General features: G+C 40.1%; 1 protein-coding gene across 1 annotated transcript; it reads left to right on the top strand.

The window, feature by feature from the left end:
• The first annotated feature begins 935 nt into the window (after positions 1–935).
• LOC142140817 (transmembrane 4 L6 family member 1-like) lies at positions 936–26,819 on the top strand. The gene is made up of 6 exons (XM_075198737.1): positions 936–1,101; positions 16,032–16,214; positions 18,145–18,210; positions 21,336–21,478; positions 24,211–24,397; positions 25,688–26,819. Exons 2-6 carry the CDS (start codon positions 16,044–16,046, stop codon positions 25,700–25,702), a joined length of 582 nt encoding a protein of 193 aa, XP_075054838.1. The 5' UTR covers positions 936–1,101; positions 16,032–16,043; the 3' UTR covers positions 25,703–26,819.
• The last annotated feature ends 791 nt before the right edge of the window (positions 26,820–27,610 follow it).

The raw sequence follows: 27,610 nt of genomic DNA, 5'->3' as shown, positions 1-27,610 counted from the left end.
CTTCTGACGAAGTTTCCAGGCAAGTAGAGAGTCCGCCTTATCTGCTACCATGCATATTTATCATACTAACGGAATGTCCGAGAGACTCCCGAATTTCAGGTATGTCTCCCGAACTCATGGGAGAGAAGGCAGGTCTCACGCATTCTTTTCCCGATGGGCCTCAGTGATGAGTTTCATGGAGAATCGAGTCATTTTGCCCTCCCCCCAGACAAAATACCCACCACACCCGTCTTCAGGGACCAAGTATGTTATGTATGATATATGATATGTATAAAGCTATAAGTGGCAGTAATAACTTAATAACAGTAATTATTGCATAGGAGCCTGTAGGCATTAGGCAAACCACATTCTTTCAATAGCCAAACCATTTCCACAGTATTGTGTACCTTTATCAGTCCTGTCTGATTCAAGAATATAGTAATATTATACAATTCATCCCCACCTTTGTTCTACAGGTTCTCTCAATTTTTATTTGCTCATGAAAGTGAAAAACGTTTGCACTGTGTAGTGGAAAAGCGAACTTTCATATTCTGACAGCCCTCGGCACAAGCCTACTGTGTCTAGTGCCTGATTCTGCGCTGAATGTAAAAAAGAAATTGCTGATGTTGGATTAACTCACGAGTTTAAAAAATATCAACTTTTGCTATATATAAAATTCTGGTTTTCCCGCTCATCCGCAGTGACAGAAATGACCAGAAATCTTGTCAATAATGCTCTTTTGCTTTCCCTTACCTTATAGGACCGTATACTGTACAGTGATACCATATACTGCCCTTTGGTACTTCTTCAGAATTGTTAATTGAAAATGACATCAGCGTTGCTAGTTAATTAGTGAGACGTAGGTACACAAAGAAGGAGAACAGTGCTACATTCACTGCTGGGAAAATCAATAACGGGTTATTTGTAATAGCTGAAAACTAGAGATGGAGTTCAGAGTCCTTCCAAATTTTTTCCAGGGAGGTCAGTGTTTGTGTACTACTGGTCACTTCGTGTTCTGTGCCGGCGTGAGTCTAGCACCAGACCTGTCACTCCTCTCTGATTCCTCTCATCTAACCTCCATTGGCTCCTCTGCACCATTATTCCTCTTTGCTAATTTACCAGGTATGTAATGTTATCTTGTTTATAAGTTGGGAAATGACATGGGTGCATTTTTTTCCCTACACGTGTTAAACATTTTATCTTGCGTTACAATTATTATTATTAGCACAATTTTAGTACCAACCTACAAGTTGAACATACAGAGGTACAAAAAAATAACAACGATTAGAAAAAGTCTACCTCTTTAGAGAACTGAAGAACAGCTCCCTGCCTTAAAAAAAATCCTCATTATATCATATATTTTAAATATCTCAAACAGGATTTACTAAAGATTTATCTAAAGGTCTTAAGGAGCAACTCAAACAAAATTCTTAGAGATAAACAGTATAAAACAATAAGACATTATGGGTCTCATTAAGAGCAAAGCAAAAATATGAGCAAATTTGCACCTTGGCAAAACCATTTTGCACTGCCTGGGCAGGGGGGGTTATAGTTGGAGGTGGCGTAGCCTAGCTAAATTGCAATGTAAAAATAAAGATGTCCAGTATTAGTGTGCTACATGCAAAAGCAGCCAGCATTTCCCTTGCATTACAGCATTGTTCGCCAAGGAGCAAATTTGCTCTAATATTTTGCATTGGTCCTAACTCCTATGTGTTGTAATTGTAGTTATTTTGCCCTAAACCAAACCAACCTTTTAAACATCTTCTTGTCAATCCCAATCCCTTTTGCCTGGTATTCCGACAAAGATTCTTGCAAGTAACTGTCAGTAAGGCCAACCATCCGGGAAGCAAAGATATTGGGCCCGATTCATTAAGGAAAGGAAAGCATAAAAATTTGTAACTTTGCACCTTCATGTTGCATTGGAGGGGGAGGTACATTTAAAATGTGATGGCAGATTTATAGTTGGGGTAGGGCATGTCCTAGATCAACTTTTAATGTCAGTGTAAAAATAAAGTACTTTGCACCCCTTACATGGTTTTGTCCAGGAGAAAACATACTCATTTTTTTTTTTACTTATTTTCCTTAAGAATCAGGCCCATTCTGTTCATTTAGAAGACTAAAACCCCTTTTTGGTCTCCCCATATTGTGACATGTGCTTATAAACCCCTTGCCGGTCTTATCAGTCCACACAAGAAAAATAACACACTGCTGTCTCTTCCTAAAAGCTGCAGAGAAATTGTGTATTGTGTAACAAATTAGTTTCCAATAAACCTTTATCAATAATAAAAACGAAGAAAGGATTTTGCTCCAAAGCTGTTAATTTTATGCTTTCATACCTGTATCTGTGCCATTGTATGACAGTCAAGTGGGACATCTAAAAATATAATTTACAAATATAATATAATATAATATAATATAATATAATATAATATAAAATAATTAATATAATAATGTGGCATTATGTTTTTGAGCACACCACTAGTTTTCAGAGTCTGTTGCGGTGGGGAGAATATTGCTGTTTGGCTTGTTGGAATAAAACAAATCACAAAACTACAGCTTCCATCCATGGTTTTATTTGTAGGAACAAGTGCTCAGAAACATTATATTCCCTTCTCATATCAACGCCACCTGTTGTTTTGTTGTCCACTTAAATGAACAGATACCCATGTGATATTATACATTCCATTTTAATGAAAAAACTTTTTTTACTTTTCTGTGTTTGGCTACCTTTCATTATCTCATTACTGTGGGCTTATTCGGTTCCCTTATTTACTTTGTAATGCTGAAGGAATTATACAGTAATTTGTCCTAATTTAAATCACCTCCATTTTTATTTACACTAGACTTCCCACATGTAAAGTATCACAAGACATTCAGAGAACTTAAATTGGCCGTCTATAAATTTTTAAAGATCGTATAGAAATCCCGTTTTAACTTTGTAGTTTAAAAACCTAGTCAATGGCTCCAGACAGATTATTAGAGGAGAAAAACAGAGAACATTGAAATATATATTTATATATCTAAGGCTGGGTACACACTACAGGGTTTTCCGCTGATTATCGAGCCAATCACACGATAAATGACCGTTCGAATCAGTGTGTTTGCTGCAACAATGAACGATTATCGTTCCAAAGCTCATCGTATCGTTTCATTTGATTTTTAAACCGGACTAAAAATCTTGTTCAACGATGGAACGATGTCGTTCCAATTCTGCAGTGTGTATGCACTCAGGACCGGCAGTGTCCATAGATCTCTATGGAGTGTGCAGAGTCACCATGTTTTCAGCTGATGGTTATGACAGATGAAGAGCACATATCTGAATATAAATTGTGTAAAATGTGTATAGTGTGTACACATGAACGCTGATCGGGACTTTTGTTGATAAAATCGTTAGTGATATGGCATCTGGAGAAATATTCTGTAGTGTGTACCCAGCCTTACGTCATAGATAAGACAGGTGAAACCACTGGTATCACTGTTACACTCTATGGCAAACATTGGGTTTAAAACTATTATACAAAAAAAAACAGCCTTCCATGCTGTGTATTGGATAGAACACATACATTAATTGTGGTGTACAATGTATGTGAATTCCAGATCTGTACATGTAAATATCTTCCATCATTTTGAAGGGAAGACCGTTTTTCCTCTCAACTTCTGGTTCTGATAAATTGGGCAGTTCACCAAACAATGCAATGGAAAATGCTTCCTACTCTGTGCTGTAAATATTTATTCATCAAGAAATCATTTACAACACTTTGAAACATGTCATTTATATACAGTAGTATGCGGTAAATACATTATTGTCTAATGTTTAGATATACTTAGATAAAATATAACTTCCCGTGTGAATCTAATTGGAGCAATTTTAGAGAGCAAATTAAGCACTGAACTTGCCCCTGTTCCAATTCTATACCTATTGTTCTGTATGTAATTTATAAACTGATTTTAACAGTTCATTTCTGCAGAAGTGGACTGAAACCAGAGCTGTATTATAGGCGAGACAGCCAGGACATTAGCCATGGGGCCCCCACACAAAAGGGCTCCCAGAAACTTATTGGCCCCCTAGCAACGCTGCATTTGCACCCTCACCATGGTCAACGTCAGGCATTCTCAGGCAAATGAAGATTTAGTGGCAGGTACCCTACAAATCTTAATCTAGCCTTAATAGAAACAAATCCTTAGGGAGGCAGTTTTACAGTCCCCCACAGTGTTAGACACCCTCAATCAGCCTTACACTTCTGAAGCCTAGGCTGGGGAAATGTGGACTTGCAAAGATCCAAACCTGGCTACACTGAAAAGGATCCATTGCCATCCACATTGCACACTACCAACCTGCTATGAAACCCGGGTTCACTAATGCACAGTGCCAGCATCTTTTTGGGATAAAGCAGTGATGGGCAACCTGATACACCCCGGGGGTCGCATGGGGCGGCACTTTATCCTTAAAAAGGGCCACATATCATCCTTATTCTCAGTATTAAGTTAAAACAATACATTTAATCGAAGAAAGAGACACCTATCTGTAATAACATATCAGCAGCATTTTAAACAAGTGTTACAAGCTGTAACAAACAAATCTGACAATACAGCAGGAAGGAGCTGGGGGTCGCAGGTGAAGGCTCGGAGGGCCACAGGTGGCCCGTGTGTGGCCTCTTGCCCACAACTGGACTAGAGTATACATTTATTAGGATTTAGTCACGTAACGGTGACTGTTGTGTTATTGACCCCTTTCTGTACACTTTACTCTGATTTGATTTTGCAAGGGAAGCTTTTTTTTAACTCACCAGCTCTTGTCTGAATCATGCTTAAGTCGCAAATGGATCTGGTTTGTCCAAATGTAAGAAATTTCATTTTTAAACAGATTGATTTTCTTGTCTGTACTCCCTGACAGTCTGCCGAAAAGTCTTATTATTTGGAATACACCATGTGAACTGAAATGTGTGCTTTCAACAAAACCTGTTAGCTGATCACTGTGTCATTTTTATAAATAGAAAAGTTAGAAGCTAAACCTTATGCGAACCTGACAACATTAATAATTTGCTGTTAAGTGCAATCTTGTAAAATTCCTTTCTCCTAATGGGTCTAATTTTAACTGTTTAATTGCAGTTCTGTTCTGCTTAGAGAGAACAGTAGTTGATACAAACAAGTAATGGAGAGGAAGGGGTTCACCAACGAACCAGACACCTAAGTATAAATAGACAATAATGGGTCTGTGCTCAGTTTAGCTGTTTTCTACTCTGACAGATTTCCATCCATGTTATAGGTGGGAGGGGGGAGGTGCCGTTACACAACCATCAATGCCTTGTTTCTATGTTTGCAGAGACAAACACAGGCTAATACAGTAAGAACGGGGAAAACGATTTCCTATTTATGAAAGTAAAGATGTCTCTGTGTACAAGTGCTGTGGGGGGTCTAAAGTGTCAACGTGTCTGTTTCGGTCAATACCAGCCACCTGTTTATTGAAAATAAATGCTCAGTGGAGGCTGTTCACAGTTTTACTTAACAAATAAAGTAATCAATAAAAATCCAAGTTGCTTAGAAGAGTATATACCCACCCATGAGACTCGAGTAAAGGACAGTTTTTCCAGACACCATTGTTTTATGTTTTAGATATAGCGCCATATCCAGCATCTTAATTACCAACTTTATTATTATTATTATTATTAATTTTTATTTATAGGGCGCCACTAGGTGTCCGTAGCGCCATACAGGGACAAAAAACGAAATTACAATACGAGGTGAGACAGCACAGTACAGTAAACAATAAGCACAGTAACTCAGTGAGCTCAAAGCACAGCTAGGGGGGCGGGGGAGGGGAGAGGGGAAGATCCTCCAAGACAGAGTCCAAGAGGGAGGGCCCGGGTGACAGGGAGACCCCCAGAGGGTGGAGGAGGGAGCAAGGGGGGACAAGGGGAAGAGGGTCCTCAAGGAGGAGGGAGAGGTAGCTGGAGAGCAGAGTTAAAAGTGGTGAAGACAGGAGGAGAGAAGACCCTGCTCAAAGGAGCGTACAATCTAAGGGGTGGGGTAGACAGACAGAGAGACACGGGGGAGAGAGGGAGGAATGGAGGATAAGAGAAGGGGAAAGAGGCAGAAGAAAAGGTAGGAAGTTAAGTGGGAGATTGGAAGGCTTTAAGAAAAAGGTGGGTTTTTAAAGTCCGTTTGAAACTGGACAGATTAGGGGAGGTTCTGATGGAGAGAGGGAGCTTGTTCCAGTGGAGGGGGGCAGCGCGGGCGAAGTCTTGGATACGCGCATGGGAGGAGGTGATCAGGGGGGAAGAGAGGTGACAGTCATTGGCAGAACGGAGAGGGCGGGATGGAGCATGAATAGAGAGGAGGGTGGAAATGTAGGGTGCAGTGGCATTGGCGAGGGCCTTGTATCTAAGAGTAAGGAGCTTGAACAGGATTCTGTAGGGGAATGGGAGCCAGTGAAGGGATAGGTAGAGGGGGGAGACAGAAGAGGAGCGGCGAGAAAGGAAGATAAGCCTAGCGGCTGCGTTAAGTACAGATCGAAGGGGAGTGAGATGAGAGAGGGGGAGGCCAGTAAGGAGGAGGTTGCAGTAGTCCAAGCGGGAGATGATCAGAGACTGAATAAGACATTTGGTGGCATCTTGGGAGAGGAAAGGCTGGATGCGAGCGATGTTCCACAGCTGGAAGCGGCAGGATTTAGCAAGAGAGAGAATGTGGGGACCAAATGAGAGAGAGGAGTTGAGGATGACACCGAGGCAGCGAAGTTGGGGGACAGGGGAGATAGAGGTGTTGTTGACAGTGATAGAGAGGTCAGAAGGGGGCGAGGCATGAGGGGAAGGAAAGACTATGAGTTCAGTTTTGGCGAGGTTAAGTTTGAGGAATTGAGAGGACATCCAGGAGGTGATAGCAGAGAGGCAGGCGGACACCCTAGAGAGGAGGGAGGGAGAGAGATCAGGAGAGGAGATGTAAAGTTGAGTGTCGTCAGCGTAGAGGTGGTAGTTGAGACCATAGGAGCTGATAAGTTCACCCAAGGAAGAGGTGTATAGAGAGAAGAGTAAGGGTCCCAAAACAGAGCCCTGAGGGACCCCGACTGGAAGGGTGGACGGGGGGATAGAGACCCAGAGGCGGAGATGGAGAAGGATCGGTCAGCGAGGTAAGACGTGAACCAAGACAGGACTGGGCTGGAGAGGCCAAAGGACTGGAGGGTGTGGAGGAGGAGTGGGTGGTCAACGGTGTCGAAGGCTGCTGAGAGATAAAGGAGGATGAGAAGGGAGAAATGGCCCCTGGCTTTAGCAGAGAGGAGATCATTGGTGACTTTAGCCAGGGCAGTTTCAGTGGAGTGAAGGGGACGGAAACCAGACTGGAGAGGATCAAGGAGGGAGTGTTTAGAAAGGTAGGAGGAGAGACGGCTGCAGACGAGCCTCTTGAGAATTTTAGAGGTAAAGGGGAGAAGAGATATGGGGCGATAGTTAGAGGGAGAAGTGGGGTCAAGATTAGGTTTCTTAAGGATGGGGGATACGAGAGCATGTTTGAAGGTGGAGGGGAAGATGCCGGTGGAGAGGGAAAGATTAAAGAGGTGAGCGAGGTGGGAGCAGGTGGTGGGAAAAGGGAGCGAAGAAGGTGGGAGGGGATGGGATCCAGGGGACAGGTAGAGGGGGGGGGGATGAGATGAGAGAGTGGACTTCCTCGCCTGTGGTGGGGCGGAAGGAGTGGAAGGGAAGGTGGCTAGAGGGGGGGGACGGAAGAGTGGGGGGGTGGACGAGTGAGCGGAGGAGGAGATTTCAAGTCGGATGGCCTCAATTTTCGAGGAGAAAAAGGAGGCGAAGTCGGAGGCAGTCAGGGAGGAGGGGGTGGGAGGAGGGGGTGGGGCCAGGAGAGTGCTGAAGGTGGCGAAGAGGCGGCAGGGGTTAGAGGATTGGGAGAAGATTAGGGACTTAAAGAAAGATTGTTTAGCGAGTGAGAGGGCAGAGCTGTAGGAAGAAAGGATGAATTTAAAGTGGAGGAAGTCAGCCAGGGAGCGGGATTTTCTCCAGTGGCGTTCAGCGGTACGGGAGCATTTTTGGAGGAAGCGGGTAAATTTGGAGTGCCAGGGTTGGGGTTTGGAGCAGCGAGAGTGGACGGAGTGTGCAGGGGCGACCGCATCCAGAGCAGTGGTGAGGGTGAGATTGTAGAGGGATAAAGGAGGGTATCGAGAGAGGAGGACAGAGAGGCAAGGTTAAGAGTGTCGAGGTTGCGTAAGGAGAGACTAGGTTTTGGCAGGGGGAGGGGAGCAGGAGGGGAGGAGAGAGAGAAGGAGAGGAGATGGTGATCGGATAGAGGAAAGGGAGAGATGGAGAAGTCAGAGAGACTGCATAAGTAGGAGAAGACAAGATCAAGGGAGTGACCAAAGCAGTGGGTGGAGGAGGAGGTCCACTGGGTAAGACCAAGGGAGGAAGAAAGGGTGAGCAGTTTGCTGGAAGCAGGGTCGGTGGTATTGTCCATGGGGAAGTTGAAGTCGCCGAGGATGTAATTTACTTGGTAATTTACTTGGGCATAGCTGATTCTTTCATTTATTTGATGCAGGGGTATGTCCTTGCATATACGTTAGACAGGATTGGCTTTCTTTCTGAGCCATTAGATGTTGACTTAATATAGTGACCTCAATAAACACACAAGGTAACTTTGTTTTTAGACTGCTGACCACCCAATCCCGGGAACACGGTGTTCAGCTAAACCTTGGGTTAAATCAATGTATAAGATTAAATGGTAAAGCTGTGTTGCCACAATCTTGATGTCAACAGAGTCTTCCCAAAGACAAATAGGCTGGTTGGACAGAGAGCAGCCGAAGAGCTGGAGTAGGTTCCCCCTGCACTTTGGCACTAACAGATCCAGGGTAACCTGAACCTGATGAAAGCTTCGATGGCAGCTATGTTTAGATCCAGGTTACAGTAAATACTATAGGTGTAAAAGGTGCAACCCATCTGAACAGGGGCAGAACAGTGCATCACCCGACCCCATTGCAAAATTCTGGTTGTGGCTCTGTATTGCTGCTATAGTCTCCCGGGGCTCCTGGACCAGCGTGTGTTCAGAGGAGGCCTCTGCTGCGCTCATTTGAGAGCAGAGTTGTGAGTGCTGGGGCCCCCTCACTTCTGTACCCTGACAAAGGGTTTCAGGACAATGGTACACTGATACAGGGTTCAAGAATAATGGCATACTAATATAGAATTCTAGAATGATGGCACACTGATAAAGGGTTCCAGAATAATGGCACATTGACAAAGTGTTTCAAAATAATGGCACATTGACACAGGGTCCCAGAATAATGGAACTGTGACCATGGTTCCAGAAAATTGGAACATTGACACAGGGTTCCAGAATAATGGCACACTGACACAGGGTTCCAGAACAATGGCACACTGACCCAGGGTTCCAGAATAATGGAACTGTGACTGTGGGCTTCAGAATAATGGAACATTGACACAGGGTTCCAAAATAATAGAACATTGACACAGGGTTCCAGAATAATAGCACACTGACACAGGGTTCCAGAATAATGGCACAATTGCACAGTGTTAGAGAATTAAGGCACACTGACACAGGGTTTCAGAATGACAGTATTTTCTAATCATTTCAATGTGTACTGCATGTAAAAAACAAAATGACAAGAATTTGCAATTGAAATTAATGGGTCATTGACATGGTTGGAGCTACACAGCATTGTTCATTTTTTTTGTCACATCAATAGAATCTCTACTGATGTGTTATGAAAGCAGGAAATCCCAGGAACTCTCATCATTAACAGCCAACCATATCAAAGCTTACATGGAAAACTGCTTGTGGCTGAGTAGCTAATGACACCCCAAGTCAATTAATTCTTCTGTCATTCTGAGGTGAGATTTCTAGTAAAGTTTGTGGTGTCAGTTATGATTTTTGATTTCCTGTGGTTCACAAATAAAGAATAAACTTTCATGTGGATTACGGATAAAGAAGATTTCATAAGAATTACAATGTAAGAAGATTTCCGGTGGATTTTTCTCTTGGAATGTAAATTAAAACTTCAAGTGGATTACAATTTATGAAGATTTCACATGGATTACAACAACACATGAAGAGTAGTATTGGATTACAAATAAAGAAGATTTAGGTCTTAGTGTTCCTTACCATTATACTGGGATAACTGACGTGGCAATCATGCCACTCCAGAGGTCCCAATTTTGCAAATTATTCTAACTGCTACTGCCCAGGGCAACCAGGAACCAGGAATCAGCACGGGGCTGGCTATCTCTGGGAGGGACATCACACTGTTTTTTGATTCTCCCCTCCATAAAGGCTCCAGCCCTATGCAAACCAGCTGGGGACTAATTTCCCCTGCAACGGGGGGCCCAACGCTCTTGATCTCCCTGATAACAGCGGGGAGCAGACCAGGCTGACTAGCCTAATGCTGATTTTCCCTCTACAAGGGGCCTCCATGCTTGCTATTCCACTGTTTTGGTGGGAACCCTCCTGGGCTGTCTAGCAATGGGGCTCGTGGAGGAACTGGATCGGGGACCATGCCTGACTTTTACATATTGAGCACATGCTGGAAACCCAATTTAAATGAATGGGCTATTGAAATTAATTAGAATAGCTCTATGCGGCTTGCGTTCTCAACTCATTTGCAAGCACATGCAAACCCATCTAGTGCATATAAGCCACATGTGAACCATATATCAAATGCTTATCTGATTCATACAAATGTAAAGCGTTTAGAAGCATTTTTACGTGTGGTTCAGACTTGTGTGTTTTAATCAAACACCAGAGTTTAAGGGGCCATAGTGCTGTACAGAAGCTGATAGGTTAGAACATGAAGACATAAGGAAACAGAACAATGTTTACAAATTCTTTTATAAGCAACCGGCAGATTTTAATTGGGGAATATTAAGAGGAGCAGACCTATGTTTTACTGGGGGTCAAATCATCTGTCTCTTTACTTATCTATTCCTGTTATACAGCATGAATTGCAATATCTGTCATGTCATCTAACACTGGAAAGCCCTGGAGCCCTGGATTTCCCAAAATGTAACATGTAGTATTGGGTAGAGTTCAGTATGTTAAGATAAAATGCAATGTTTAACTTACCGTTTCTGCAACATTCTCCCAATCTGCCTGAGCCCCTACAGTCTAGCACTACCGCTACCTCCTGCCTAATCCAAAAAAGATTTTGTTGATGCCCTTCTTATTTGCACCTGTCAGTTGCAAGCACGTTGGCATGTAGACAGCAGAGATGTCTTCTTTTTAGATCAGTTATGTGGCTGTCTTCCTACAGAAATGTCTTCTCACAAAAATAAACAGTGATACCTAACATGATACATGTTGTCACTTTGTAAAGAATAATAATTATCATTTGCATGTTTTAATAATAAAGTATAGTATGCTATCATTTAGTGCAGAGTTCTGCAACCTGAGAGTCGGGCCCTATTTATAGTCGCTGAAACCGATTTTTGGTTTTGGGATCCCTTCATTGTCAGATATACAATGTAATTGCTATCTTTGATTATTTAAATAGCACCAATCATATTATGCAGCGCTGTACAGAGGATATGCAGTTATTCACGTTAGTCTCTGCCCCATTAGAGCTTAGAGTTTAAAGTCCCTCTCATAAACACAATGACAGTACAATGGAACACTGACAGTTGTGGCCACAGTATAATGAAAACACTGACAGTTGTGGCCCCAGTATAATGAAAACACTGACAGTTGTTTTCCCAGTACAATGCAAATCTGACAGTTGTGGCCCCAGTATAATGCAACACTGACAGTTGTGGTCCCAATACAATGGAACACTGACAGTTGGAGTCAGAGTATAATGCAACACTGGCACGCTGTTTTAAGAAAAAGGGTTCTATTCTTTTCCAATAAGCCTTTACTTAGTCTAACTCTTGCTAAAGTTATTATTGCTAGAACTTGGGCAGCTTTAGTTAATGAGTCTGTAGGTCATGAACAATTCACCTATACCTGTAGACCAGGGCTGCCAAGAGGAATTCAGGGCCCCGGTACAACAAACTCATGGGGCCCCCCTTATAGTCGAGTATGCTCGACTATAAGGGGGAGTATTCCCCCCTCATTTTTTAACCCCTCTGTGTCATGCTGCCCCCCCTCGTTTTTTAACCCCACTGTGCCATGTCCTCCCCCCCGCCCGTTTTCCTCCCTTTACTTACCTTTTTCCTTTTCTTCTCTCTTCTTTCTTGGTCCTCTCTGCTCAATTCAGACTGAATGCTGGGCGTGACATGATGACGTCACGCCTGGCATTCAGTCTGAATGGAGCAGAGAGGAGCAGGGTGGAGGGACCCCGGCGCCGCGATCACGTCAGTATGTTTATTTATTTTTAACTACCCTGCTCCCCCCACCAATGACCGAGCCCCCCAACCATCCCCCCCCCTGCAAAAAATAAAAAATAAAAACAACATAAAAAAAAATTAGTTTTGAAAAAAAATAAAAAAAATAAAAAAAAATTGTCAGCGCTAGGGCCCGGGCCGGGTCCCCTGGCATGCCCAGGCCCGGGTAATTAGTACCCTCTCCCCCCCCCCCTCTCGGCGGCTCTGTTGTAGACACTCGATTAAGAAATCTGAAAAACCTTGGGATTCTTGGACTATCTCCAGTATTGCTGATACACAAGACAAGTGCCTGGTACCTGTATTTATTCTTTATTCACTGTATCTAATTATTTTTTTTGCTTACCAGAACTTGCTTCATCTATTAGTGAATATCCCTTTTATTTTATTTTTGTTTTGTCTTTATTTTAAAATATTCCTCATTCTAATTCTCTATCATGACATATATAATGTTTATGTATGTAGTGCTTGTGTATAAATCTTATAGGCCCTTGTATCAATAATTTTATATTATTTTTCATACCCAGTTTGACTGTGGGGGGGTATTATTTTTCTTGTTAAGTACAAAATAAGAAGTCACAATGCAAATAAAAAAATGTTAGCTACTTTTTTTTGCTAGTAAACTATTAAACAGAAAAAGATAGAAAGGAAAAAGGGTTAAACTCCAATGACATAGGGCTGTCATAAGCAACAGTACAGTTGCCATAGTTTCATTTTTACATTTGCCCTTTGAACGGATCCTGTTTGTAAGTAGAGAAAAGGTTTACATAGCGCAGAGCAGATGTCCCCCAGCCAGAGTCTGACATCATTCTCCTGAGTTCAGGAATGTAACTATTTTGTAACACGTTAATCATAGATGAAACATTCTTGTGATTTTTGGTGAAAACATTTAAATAAAGGCTCCCCCACATAGTTACTCATCTTTGCTTAAAAGAAAAAAAAATCCAAAAGACAAAGCATATTGACAGCGCTCTAACCCCTTATGTAAATCAGTGAAACAATCACAATTGGCAGAATTCACAAATGGATACAAGCTGCAATATATCGAAATATGCAAATCATCATCATCAACAACTATTTATATAACGCCAGCAAATTCCGCAGCGCTTATTGTCATGAACAGTCCGCTCTGGCTGCTCCCTGATTTTATATCTTGAATCACGTCATTTTGACCTCGCCCCCCTGCAACAAAAAGGCATTTCCGTCGCATTGTTGGGCCAAAATGAACCATTTGGCCGCGCCCCGCCCCCTCCCACCCTTTAGTCACGCCCCTCTCCTGGACTACACATGCCGAAAGTAGGCAAGTATGACCTTAGGTTTAACATGATCAAGCAATCTTTCTCTTCTAGACAGGCAGTGAATTAGTTTAGAGCAGAGGTAGGCAACCTGCGGCTCTCCAGGTGTTGTGAAACTACAAGTCCCAGCATGCCTTGCCACTTATCTGCTGGTTATCTACTGGCAAAGCATGCTGGGACTTGTAGTTTCACAACACCTGGAGAGCCGCAGGTTGCCTACCCCTGGTTTAGAGCAATAAGGACATCACTTATTAAGGTTTTTATTTAATATACAAAAAGCACAATGCTTACAGGTTATATAAAGAAAAAACAATTAATAAACAACTGACATACAAATAAAAAGTTGCAAAACAGATAAAATAAAGTGGTAAAATTAAGAGTATAACTTACAGATAACTGGTATATTCTGCACCAAGGGAAGTTGGCGTGAAGATGATTTATGCTTATCAATGGTGATTGATTTCCCAAAAGACTGAATGTTTATTAAACATAAAAACACATAATTCGTAAATCAAAACAACAGATAAAATATAAATTAATATCAGTATGTGAGATGAGCTTTCTGCAGATATATTCTTTAGGTATCAATATTCAGAAAGAGCCATTCATGACATGTCTCGGTTCATACAAATTTACACTCTATAGGAGTATTGATTTCTCTCAGTGCGCATAAGCTTTCATTAATCAGCTAACGAACCAGCGTCTCTCAAATAGTCTTAGGGGACACTGCAAGGAGTTTAACAATTTAGCAAACGGTGAAAAGTACAGTCGATCAAACGCTTTCAGTTTACCCAAATCCTGGGATATAAATTCAAACAGTCCTTGTAGTTCCTTCTTCTCCGATGCACTCTCAGACACAGGAGGCCACCTGATCGGTCCTCCTTTCTCAATCCCTCGCTCTACGTCTCCTTCAGCCGGCGCAGACAAAGCTCCCAACACAAGCTATATAATCGTCTGCCCTTCAATCTCTGCTTAGAAATGCAAACTCCAGCAAGATTCTTATTCACTGGTATAAGTTGTTTTGGGAGTTTATATACCACATATATATTAGACCTATCCTGTAGTGTATTGTCTGTTAGAGGAGCAGAGCGCATCTAGACTCCTATTCATAAACAGATGTGTCTTCAGATCCACTCATTGTTGAATACAGATGTGCATATACTGGATGTACTTACATTATTTTATTTTTTATTTTTTTAAAAAAAACGATTTACGGTCGTTTTGCGTTTGTTAATGAATCAGGCCCTGTATATTTACTAATATGAGAATGGTACCTCTGAGTTTCAGTTTAGAAGAGACATAGCAGCCTGGGTATTTATTCTCTTTCATTTGGTTGCTCTGAGTTACATTAACTGCAGTCAGTTGCAAAGCAACAGGATTAGTAATGGTAACAACTGCACTGAGACCCAGAGTCCTGGAGGACCCTGCTACAACCCTAGACGTAGAGTTAGGAACGGACGGTGGCATGTAGGTAAGCATTGCATGATCTATTCTTTCCGTAAACATGCACAGGTTTTCCATGTCAAGATCAAATACAGAAAAGTTCCTCAGTGCAAGTTGGAATGTAGGGGAGAAAGAAAAAACAAATATAGTGTGCAACATTTTATTAAAAAAAAATCAGTATTGTGAAAAAATGTAAATGTGTAAGCTTTGAATAATAGATGGATAAACTTTTCATCAATGCAATAGTTGCGATGCGGTCATTGGTACAGATTTTCCTTAGTGGACCAACTCAGTTGTAGGTTCCCAATACATAAAACCAAAAAGTGCACGCATAAAAATATAATGGGCTGGATTCATACTTGAACGCAACTTTCACACAACTTGCGTTTATAAAAAGAGCACAGAACCTAAGCGAAATTCTGCCTGTATTGAAGTCTGTGTGGATGTTGAGATGCATTTCCATTAAGTACGCTCTTTCTTAACATCAGGTGACGTATGTTAACAGTCAAATGTAAAATCAAATAAGAATGCATTTTAAAAAAATTATTTTAGCAAATAAATGAACAACGAATAATACTATAATCATTAATACCAATATGTGCTTTAACAAAAATATTTTTTTGCATTTTTATTTTTACATTATATATATAGAAATTAGGATGTTCTTAATGTATACTGTTCATACACAATGGGCCTGATTCATTAAGGAAAGTAAAGCAAAGAAGTGAACTTTGAATAAATGATAACTAGAATATGATTGGTTGCTATAGGCAACATCTCCACTTTTTCAAACCAGAGGTTTAGTAAATATACCCCTAGATGTAGTTTCTTAACATGCGCAACATATTGTCATAGTACAGATATTTTCGTATTGAAAGTATTTTAGTAGAAACGTGATTTAGTTGTGGGTTGGTCTACAGGTCACCTATACTAGAGTATGATTTGCAATAACCTCACTCAAACATTCTCAGTATATAACTGTTTATCATTACAGTTTCTCAAGACAATGTGTACCGGGAAATGTTCAAAAATTATTGGGAAACTTCTCTTCCCGCTGGGGATCCTCGCCATCGTTGCAAATCTGCTACTGTACTTCCCAAATGGAAAGATTTTAGAGGTGGAACAGATAACAGACTTTGTCTGGTTTTTCCATGGAATTGTTGGTGCTGGATTATTGGTAAGAAAACAAAAATACTTTCTAACTTGTAAATTTGGTAATCATCAATTTTCTCCTTCTCTATCTCCAATTAATTTCCAATTAATGATGACAGTTATAGTTCATAGATCACCAACTGATATTGTATTACTTGTTAAACATATAAGAAAAAAAAGTATATGTAATATTATATTAAATAAATCACATATAACTGAATAGGGCGCTACCTACTGAAAAGTCCAATATCAATCAAGAATGTATAAGAGAAATGACTGCCCCGAGAGGCTCTGTGACCACCTATAGTAAAATATACAAATTAAAACAAAAGGCGCTCACTGACTCTAAGGGGTTTATTTACTAAACTGCGGGTTTGAGAAAGTGGAGATGTTGCCTATAGCAACCAATCAGATTCTAGCTGTCATTTTGTAGAATGTACTAAATAAATGATAACTAGAATCTGATTGGTTGCTATAGGCAACATCTCCACTTTTTCAAACCCACAGTTTAGTAAATCTAGCCCTTAGACATAAAATTATGCAATGATGAGAGAAAAGAAATATAATCTAAAATGAAGTCCAATTATTAATAACAACAGTCGTTCCCACAATATAAAACAGTACATTTAAAATAAATCATGTGACTATCTTAGTTAGTTTAAAGCATGAATTTTAACATTGAACGCTATCTCCAGCAAATCCCATATATTTTCAATATAATTGTTGAAAAGATTCTAATTAGTCACATGGATGTAAGCTCAAACTAACTGAAGTTAGTGTCAAAAGATGTGTGAATTTAACACACTGTTTTGTCACTTGAAATAAAAGTTATTTATAAGCTCCAAGGAATTTCCCCATCCAAGATTGAAGACTGTACTTTTCACACAGCAACAACTGTTTATATCGGATGGTCAATGTTTATGATGGTAAATTATCCCGAACACAAAACTTCATGAAAAACAAACAGCTGGTAAATCTCAATCAGCTGACTGCCCGTCATATGTTCCCCAATATTCACAGGGGCACAACTGCACTGGACTGAAAAAAATGTGGATAACTCCACGCAGTATAAACTGAACTGTATTTATTTATATATATATATATATATATATATATATATATAATATATATATATATATATATATATATATATATATATATATATATATATATATATATATATATATATTACATATAAAGAAGCTTTGTGGATCCAGCAATTTGCATATTAAGGGACCTGGCTAACATGTTAAACAGACCAGCATGATAGTCAATGCCGCTGGCAGGTGTGTGATGTCCTCATTTTGTTAATTGCACATATTGCAGCCTGCAATATGTGCAATTAACAAAATGAGGAGTGCTTATTTCCTGCAACAAGCTTTGCACAGAGGTGTCAGGTTTGCTTTAAGCAGAAATATACATAATCAAGGATATACTTCCAACATTGGTACATTACTACATATTTGGACTCTTCTATAATCTACACTGCTCCTTGGTGTCAAATCACGGGTACTGCATGCCAATGAGCATTTTGTCTACTGCTATATGTCTCTGAAACCTTTATGACAGCTGTCTGTTTTTTATGAGGGGACTTAAGTCTGTTACTTGCACATTAAATTGTTTTTCAGTGCATTTCATCCAAAGAATTGATGTTTTTGTTTTAACTTGTGGCACAGTAATGTTGGAACTATATCCTTGATTAGCATAATTCTCTGAAAAAAGTAATTGATAAATCTGATTGTATTTGTATATATTGGTAACAAGGTGTATTTTTATTGGTGGCAATCTCTTCTCTATCCTTTCTTTGTCTGTGTCCACGCTATTATTATTATTTTTGTGTGTGTGTGTGTGTGTGTGTGTGTTTGCATTCCCATTTGGGGGGCTGAGCAGTGTGGAGCTTATTGATCCTTGAAAGATCCTTAAAAGTACAATAATTTCACTGATTTCACCCGCAGGCGTTCCTGCCAGCATTTATGATGCTGGGTGCCGGGGGAGAGGGATGCTGCGCAAACAGATGTGGGGTAAGAAAGCAATGACCGTTGTAATAATACATTTTTTTAAATGTGTAACAAAAGGATGTGTTTGAACTTTTTGAATAACTTGTGTAGCCCCCTGCTTTCCTGGTCGGTGGTGTAGGTACGTTTCCCTTAAAGTGTATTTGGCCACAGGTTCTAGCTCAGGCACTCTTGTCTCGGGTTTCAACAAGTCAGGGCTCATGCAGGTTTGATAATACTGGTTATGTGGATGGCTGCACTTTAGGTCAGCTCTGTGCCCACATTATTACCTTCTGACAAATATTAAAGTGGATGAAGTTAGTGAAGAGAGTGGAAAATTACATGGCGGTGCTGAGTAGTGTCATCACACCAAGGACAGGCTTGTGTCGAGGAGTTACTTATCTTCGAACGTTCTTGACTTCGTGTCCAGCAACAAGCAGAATACCAAAGATAAACACCGGGCAGAAAGTTGTTCCGAGCTGACGGGTTCCCACAAAGTGAGGGCAGAAGGATGTGTCAACAAGCCCAAGACTGTCAAGGACAACACTGAAGGATATGCAACACAATCGCTCACTGTTTGACACCAATTCTAGAAAGACCGCGGCGAAGGAAGAGCTCTTGACTTTGATGTCATTAACCAAACAACTAAATGGAGAGCCTGTGAAACACAAAATCTTTCCTCTGAACCAGAGCAGGAAGGAGGGTTGGTTATGATAAATGGTGAAGGACAGTCATGGTTGTCAGCAGTCGACTGTCTTTAGTTTTCTACAATGAGTAGTTCATCTTTCATGTCTCCATCTTCCACTATCTCTCTTCCATCCAACTGTACCACGCCACCAATAGCTGAACATAAATGCCAGTCACCAATGGAAGTTGTAGTATTGGTGGCTGATAATACCTTACAGTAGCATACACTTTCCTTGCCAACAGTTACAATTGTTAGTCCGCCTCCCTATGCATCAAGTATTTCCAAAACATCTTGTAAGGTCATTTGTCCAGGTTACATCTTTAACTTCTGTTTCACGACATTGCACGTAATTTATTTATTTCATGGACCCCTGAATGTGCCACACTACATAGTATGTTGGGGATTCATAACAAAAGATAATAATTGTCTATATTTACATCTCCAAACATTACTCTCTAGAACAGTTCACTTAGTTACTTGGACATTAGGATACTTGATTTTACTCTAACCACACTGCTGCAGTCACCTCAGGTTTCTCACTCATACTGGGTATTGATTCACCTTCACCCATCATCAGCTACACTCAGGACACAGGCAAGTGCATAATACCTATGCTCACATACCCAGATTCTCTAGAATTGTCCATCAAGCTCACATTCCCAACTCTCTGCAGCATCCGCAGCATCACTCCCACTGTGTCCAGATACTCCATCTCAGGATGCACACTCAAGAGCTGGTAGTATTCTGGTTGTAGTGGATAGTCTCAGGCAGGAAATGTTTTTTTCCGGGATGGTCATAAGTCTTTGCATCTGTGTCCCACTTCCCCTTGACAATCCCATTGAGGTCACTATACAGGGAGTAGCTAGTACACTGGGCTCAGGTCCTCCCACAATGCAGACACTAGGGAAGTTAATCTCCTCATCTACAAGAGTGAGTCAAAAATTATCCGGACTCTGACTGTAGAATTTAATCAACTTTCAGAAAAGACAAATACATTATTTTTCAACAGAATCTCCCTGCTTTACAATACACTTTGTCCATCTGTCAAGAAGGTTTCGTATTCCCTTATTAAAAAATATTTTATGCGAGCCACGAATGCACCACTGTCTTCACCTCTTCATCAGACTGAATCTTCATCCTCTTAGGGCTTCTTTCAGAAGTCCAAATAGGTGATAGTTCGATGAGGCAAGATCAGGACTATAAAGAGGATGCTTTAACACCTCAAATTAAGCTTTTGGAGTCAACAGTATGAGCAGCTTTGCGCAGACGTGCATTGGCATGCAATAACACAACACCCCTGGATAGTAGTCCTCTGCCTTTTGTTTGAATTTTAGGCTACAGTTCTTCAGTGAGCATCTCACTATAACGAACACTGTTGATTGTTGAACCTTTTTCCTGATAATGTTCCAATACCTTGAGAATCCCAGAGAACTGTAAGCATCAATTTTCCAGATGATGGTTGACTTTTGAACTTTATCTTGGTTGGTGATTGAGGATGTTTCCATTCCATACTCTGTCGTTTACTCTCAGGCTCATAGTGATGAATCCATGGTTTGTCACCAATAATGATTATTTTTAAGAAACTTTCATCTTCCTTAGAGTATTGGTCCAAATTTTGTTTGCAGACGTCCAAACTCTTCTGTTTGTGCTCGTCTGTGAGCTGTTTTGGCATATATCTCGCACAAACTCTTTAAAACCCAACTCATCAACTGGAAATAGTCTTCATCTATCCTAAAGTAGGCTTGGGACAAGGTGGGTGAGGCCTGTTTTGGAGTCCTTTCTCATCCACTAGACTCCTAGGGGAATGGCACATACCCCTTTCAGGGGTGATTTTCCCCCTTAACTTCTTTGCACATAACTTTGGGAAAAGATACACACATAAAGTCCTCCAATCTGACCTGGTCTTGTACTGGGGGTCCTGGCAGAAGAGTTTTTTCACAGTAACTGTCAGGTACGTTACTTCTGTTGGCTGGTGGAAATATTATTAGCTCTGTTTTTGAAAGATTGAGGTTGAGTTGACGAGAGAACATCCAAGATGAAACGGCAGAAAGACTTTCAGTAACACGGGCAAACACAGATGGCGAGATATTCAGAGAGATACATTTGGATATTACCCACATGGAGATGATGCTGAAATACAAAGCAGCTTATTGTTTTCCAAGAGTAGTGGTATTGATAGAGAAGAACAGAGGACCTAGGACTGAACCTTGTGGTACTCCCAAACCCATTCTATACTGTACCTGCTTATTTGTTTCAATTATTTGCTAGGATTGCGAGGTTCTCTTATATTTTTAAATCTTTTGTAATTTAGTTTTAAGAAAAAATGGATTTCTAGCCAAAAAATGCACACATAAGGCTAGTGAAGATAAGAATAATTAATATGGTTTTGCTGCTGTACATGATGCCTCTATCTGCACAGTGCATAAGAAAGGGGTGACCTGTCTGTCTGTTTGTTGTTTGCCAGATGTTCCTGTCTGTCATTCTGGCTGCGCTGGGTGCCATTGGAGGAGCGTACTGTGTGGTCATCTCTGCATTGGGTTTAGTCAAAGGACCTCTATGTGACACAGGAGATGGAGAATACATATACCCTTTCAGGAATGAAACTGAGTAAGTGACACGCCTGAGCATCATAGAAGCCACGGCAGATTTTTTTTCCAAAATTATTAAAATTAATAGATTTTTTAGTTTATAGTTGTTTGTTTTGTAAAAGAAAATGCACTAGTTATGAATATTGTTGTCTGGCTATCCTGAGCCCAACTTTCACAGAACAATAGGCTGTAGTTACAGTTTTTATTTAGAATAGACCATTCTCTGGTGTCATGGTTAATTTCCAGTTTTCTCCTTATAGACTGCTGACTTCTTGTATGCTGGTATTAAGAAGGGGAGTGGTGGTGTTGGTTGCAAGGATTGAGATTATGCTGCAAACGCATTTTTTTGTCATTTTAGTGTAAGCCCCCGGCCCAGGGTGTAGTGTGAGGTGCACAGGTTTTGCAGTGCGCCTCCTTCTCAAGCCCTGGATAGCACATGGGCATGGGCAGTGGTCGAAGTGGGGGTGTATATGATGGTGTGTCGCTACTTCTCCTTCTGCCTTCATTGTAAACCTATTGAATTCCATTCACTTACATTTCCATTTCATTTTTTATACCACCACTTCAAAATTTTCATACCGTCACTTCTAAATTTACACTTCGACCACTGGACATGGGTGTAAATGACCAGAGGGTCCCTGCACATGCAGGTATTTTTTTTTGCAAAGTCTCCTTGTAGGTGATGGGACATAGGTGATGTCACTTTTCAGTACAATGCAATAAAGGTCACATTAATTTGGGCGCCAGACCATCTTTATCACAAACTGAACTCTTTTATTTAAATACATTTTACACTCCAGCGCAATACTTGGTTTCAAAGAAATAAAAAAACAATATAAAAATCCTTACTCTCTCCAGTACAGTTCGTAAATTGGCAATAGGAATATGGCTGCAAGTATATTTCCTTACTCCTCCTGCACACACCTTAAATTGCTGATGTTGTCACAGTACAGAACAGGTTAACCTGGGCACAGTAGCTCCACAGCTACTCACAGTTCAGTCTCTCTCTGCTTCCAGTATACATATGCAGGAATCACAGTGCAGCTTATCTCCAACAAACATATGCAACTCTGACTCTTTTTCTGTTTAGCTGTCAGCTTAGGCTCTGACACTCTCTCTGCAGTGTACTCTCAGCATAGTCTGCAAGTTTAAAATCCCTGTGGCTATAAAACTCTAGTGTTCTTTCTGGCCCTCTTGGGGTCTACCACAACTTCCTCTCTTTGATAAAATCCTGTCTCCAGGAGTCTCTGCTCTTGACTACTCTCAGCACCTGGCTCTGACACTTTTCTCTGTGTACTCTCAGCCCCTGGGCTCTAACAGTTTTCTCAGTGTACTCTCAGCCCTGGACTCTGACACTTTTTTCTGTGTACTCTCAGCCCCTTGGCTCTGACACTTTTTTCTGTGCACTCTCAGCCTGGTCTGCAGGGGTAAAATCCCTTAGGCTATAACACTCTTCTCTAGTGTTCTCTCTGCCCCTCCTGGATTTCCCACAATTGCCTCTCTTTGCTACAATCCTCTCTCTAGGGTCTCTTTTCTTATATGCCTTACTTGCTGCAACCCCCCCTTCTCTCCAGGGGTTTCTGCTCTTTTGACTCTCCATTCAGGGTACACAATACTTGCCCCTTTCTGCAGTCACGCTTCTTGCGCCTCATGGCAATAGCGGGAGAGTCCAGGATCCCCACTGTCCCAGGTCCCCGACTGTTACATCACCTCTTTTCTCTGCCTCTGCTCTCCCTCTGTTGCTTATTTTTTCTCTCCTTTTTCCCGCAATTTTTTTTACAGCCCCTACTTCTTCTTTTCAGTCTCTAGCAGGCTGGTGTGGGTTGTCAGCATAGCAACCATCCTGAGTCACTGGTCTTTTTACAAACATCTTACTCTACCCCTTGGTGACCCCCGCTTGCAGTCACTGGGGTGCGAAGTTTACTATAACGCAACAAGGGGGCATTACATTAGCAAGCACAATCTTTTTTTTTAATTTTTAAGACTTTATCACATCTTCTCTTTTGGAAATATTTCTAATTTGAAGTGGACTTTCTGCCTACACACAATAGAGACAGTGATTTTGTGGCCACATCTCCAACCCTTTGTTCTATCACACATATCCAGAAATCTACATATTAATTTCCTACACTCTCTCACTAGATCAATCCTTACCCAACCTCACTCTCCCACATCATCTCTTGCACCTTCCATTTATTCCACTTCCTCTGTGCCTCTCTCTTTTGCATAGTTACATACCACTAGTTGATCATTTTATAATTTATAATATTATACATGCTTTTCCTACCTCTCGTGATATGTTTGTTTCATGCCTACTTCTCCACAATCCTACTCCACTTCCTCACCAACCACACTAAGAATCCTTGGTTTCTGTGCCCCACCACTCCGGGCCTCCGTATCCAAGCAGTTCAGTTACTCCACTGTTATGAAGAGCTAAGTAGCATTTTATTTTTATTTACTATGAGTATAACACAGTGTTTGTGGTACATGCACAAACTCTCTACCACAAAAGCTAAGCTCATTATTGTGCCCGCTACTGATGTTCTGGAAAGTGCATATCATAATTTTTTTTAAAAATAGTTATCACTTTATGGTTTAATATTACATCACAAAGTATGTAGTATTACTTAATCCGATTATGCTGCATTTCAGATAATGTGTTTCTTGTTTTTAGTGTTGTAACTTAACGCTTTTATCATAATCTCATTTATTTATATGTAATATCTAACCGAACATACCTCTGCACTACAGGGACAATTATCTGTTTAATCAAAACACTTGGAGCATTTGCAAGGAACCCCAGAAAGTTGTGCTGTGGAATGTTGTCTTATTCTCCATTCTGTTGGGGATCGGCGCCATTGAAACTATTCTGTGTGTAATTCAAGTCATTAATGGGCTCTTCGGAATGATCTGCGGCACGTGTTTGAGAAAAAGAAAAGTGAGTGAATGCTATACTTGATAATATGTGGAATAATATGTGCTGTGAAATAAAATATTTTTTAAATGATGACCCTTTAGGTGGTGCTATTGCCATTCTTAGTGACAAGTTCAATCAATTATGCTTGCAATAAACTCTGCTTCATTAACACAATATGCAAATAATGAGTCATTATTTCCCATGAAGTAAAGGTGTTTTCCAGATTTGAGGAGTCCAAAACACTTGAACTGTGGATCTCTGCAGGCGCACTGCCTAAAAGGATTTAACACGTTGTAGAAATGATCATGATTGGTTGGCTGCAGCACTCATCCACTCAGGAGCAAGCTGTCATTTCCATCAGCGTGCCTGACCCCTCCTCTTTTGCCATTCTCCAACAAAGATCCTTAGTTCAAGTATCTACAGGGAAACAAATGCAATGCACAAATAGCAGGTGTCCAGAGACAGGACACCCACTAATGTAGAAAAGGGTGGGAAATTCCTCCAACTTACCCAATTAATCATAAACTCTAATGAGATTGATTTACGGTCTTCTCTTGTAAGGAATATATATTCAGAAAACATTTACAGGTTTGTAGTCAGTAGTTAAAGTTTGCAGATATGAGAATTTCATATATATTTTTCTGAAAATCATAAGCTTCATGCAATTATTATGAAAGGTAGAATTACCTTTATTATTATTTTATGTTAATGATTAGCAAGAAAAAACTATTGACAGGCTGTGATAAATGCATTAGCCTTCTTCTAATCGGTGCAAAAAATGTACAATTAAAAAAAGTTTAATTCTCTACTAAAACATCAAAAAATATTTTTTCTGGTTTCACTTAAGCTGATTTTTTTTGAAAATTATGCAAAGACCTAAAAAGCTAAATCAGAGAAAAAATAGTGAGAAAAAATAATCTTTTAGAATTAAAAGACAGTTGTTGTCAGTGCTTATCCTTAACACTGTATATCTGTGTGTAACTAGCAAAATGAAAACATGAGGTATTAGTTCATATTTTGATCAGCACATTTAAGCCTGCATCCCAGCGTGAAAGGACACCACATCGTATGCAGGTCCTAAACTGATTCTTTCAGAATTCTACAGTATTTGTCTTTATGTTCATATTGCAGAGTTGGATTAAGCTTTCCAGTTGTTAGGAAACTACAATTTACAGCATTTCTTGCCAGTCTATGATGACTGCCACTTTGGAAAGTCCATTTCTAAGACAATAGAGACTCTTTGCTCTGATTGACTGTTTTCAATCACATTTTCCCCATTAAACATTATATACTATGTGTGTTTTCTTTCAGACTGGTGTTGCCTAGCTGCAATGATGCTTTATATGAAGATTAGATACAAGAATGGACGAACTGAGTGCCTTAATATTAAACTGTATGTTAAAGAGCTTAGTTTGTGAGCGGAGGTCAATGTTACGTAAAGTGAAACGTAAACTGTCTTAAACTTGAATAATAAAAATGGATGAAATCTTTTATGAAACTTTATTATCTTCTGAGGCACAGCAACAGCAGAGTATAACAGGCAATTAAATCAGCATGAATTCAGCATCCAAGTTGGTTGACTGAATGAAAAAGAATAAAAGCATATTACTAGCTTCTTATATTTTCTTAAACAACTGTGTCTCTGTGCAATTTACAAAGTCATTGTGACATGATATGTTTAGTTAGACTACTATCTGTACAATTTGTGTTTCCTTAATATTAAACAGTTATCTTTAAAATGTATATCTCTGCTCATCTTTCAGTCTGTCAACTTTGTCTGAGACTATTACGCCTGATATCTGCATCCCTAATTTACACACACGCCCCATATAACATTCTGCTGACTTAATCAAAAGCAGAATAAAATCTAAAAATGTATTTTGTATTTTTGTAAGTATTCAAAAACAAGATGGCGGTAAAGCAACTAACGTCTTCCCCTTTCAGAGTAAAAAGTCGAACTATAATGACATTTCTTACAGTTTGACAAACATATTTCAAAAGCATAATCAGTAGAACAAGTTACTTCCCTGATGTCGGACTCCTGGGGGGGAATTCAATTCCCCTCGAATTTCTGCGTCGTTAAAGCTATTACCGTTATTACGGTAGTTTTAACCCGTCTTTCTGTGTACAGGTCAGGGAGCTGTGAGCAAAAAGCCGGCGTTGAAACTACCGTAATAACGGTAATAAAGCGCATTATTACCGTAATAACAGTAATAAAGCACATTATTACCATAATAATGGTAATAATGCACAGGCTGCGTTACTTTTATTCTTAACACGGCCAATTGAATTCCCCCCTGGAGAGTTGACACATCCTCAAATGATGATCCAAATTCAAAACCTAGCAAGTCTCTTAATATGTGCTCCAAAAAGATGACTACCTGGAGAAGATGTGCTGTGTTGTTCATAGTTCTTTGAATCTAAATAAATATATAAAAAATAATTAGTTGCATTAATTAATATTTACAATTTTGGAACTATGATTTCTTGTTTCACACTGACTGCATTTACAATATAGTGTAACCTATAGTCTATAGAATGACAAATGGAATCCGTCATCTACTGTAGTCTCCTATTTTCCTGTATCATTGTCATCCTGTTCTTAGGTATCTTATTCATGCATTCAGCCATTCAAGCAGATTAGGGTTGATAGGGCATATACAATTTATGTTGTATTTATAATGAATCTACAGTTGGACAACACATCTTTTCACAGCAATGTGGATAAAACTATACTACTAGAAAAAACAATTTAGGAGCAAAAAACATAAAACATCATCAACACATCAGTTAAATCCAGTGGTAGCCTCGTGGGCATTCTGTCAACACAGACAGTGCCTATTATATCAACGTGTAATGAACCTTTATTCAGGTTATGTGGGGTTTGTAAACTATGTATTAAAACCCAGTGATATGTTATACTTACATAACAGCCTAGTGCACACCTTTACATTTCCCATATAACTACATTCTTGCCAATATTCACTTATTGCAATATTGTATGACAACCATTATGCCTCAAGTATTCTTATCATTTCTGTTTATATCATCATCATCAACATTTATTTATATAGCGCCAGCAAATTCCGTAGCGCTTTACAATTGGGAGCAAACATTGATAAGACAATACTGGGTAATACATACAGACAGAGAGGTAAGAGAACCCTGCTCGCAAGCTTACAATCTATAGGACAATGGGAGTTAGAAACACAGGGGCATGTGCTACATCATATT

The sequence above is a fragment of the Mixophyes fleayi genome, chromosome 2 (assembly GCF_038048845.1).
Source record: "Mixophyes fleayi isolate aMixFle1 chromosome 2, aMixFle1.hap1, whole genome shotgun sequence".
NCBI classification, from domain to species: Eukaryota; Metazoa; Chordata; class Amphibia; order Anura; family Limnodynastidae; genus Mixophyes; species Mixophyes fleayi.
Note: the sequence above shows the minus strand (reverse complement) of the source record. Positions and strands in the feature narration are given on the sequence as shown.

Bases quoted from the DNA above. Each gene is read 5' to 3' on its own strand.
- LOC142140817 (XM_075198737.1), top strand. From the start codon at position 16,044: ATGTGTACCGGGAAATGTTCAAAAATTATTGGGAAACTTCTCTTCCCG. The intron at 18,211-21,335 runs GTAAGAAAGCAA...GTTGTTTGCCAG, and splicing joins GCTGCGCAAACAGATGTGGG to ATGTTCCTGTCTGTCATTCT. The intron at 21,479-24,210 runs GTAAGTGACACG...TCTGCACTACAG, and splicing joins CCTTTCAGGAATGAAACTGA to GGACAATTATCTGTTTAATC.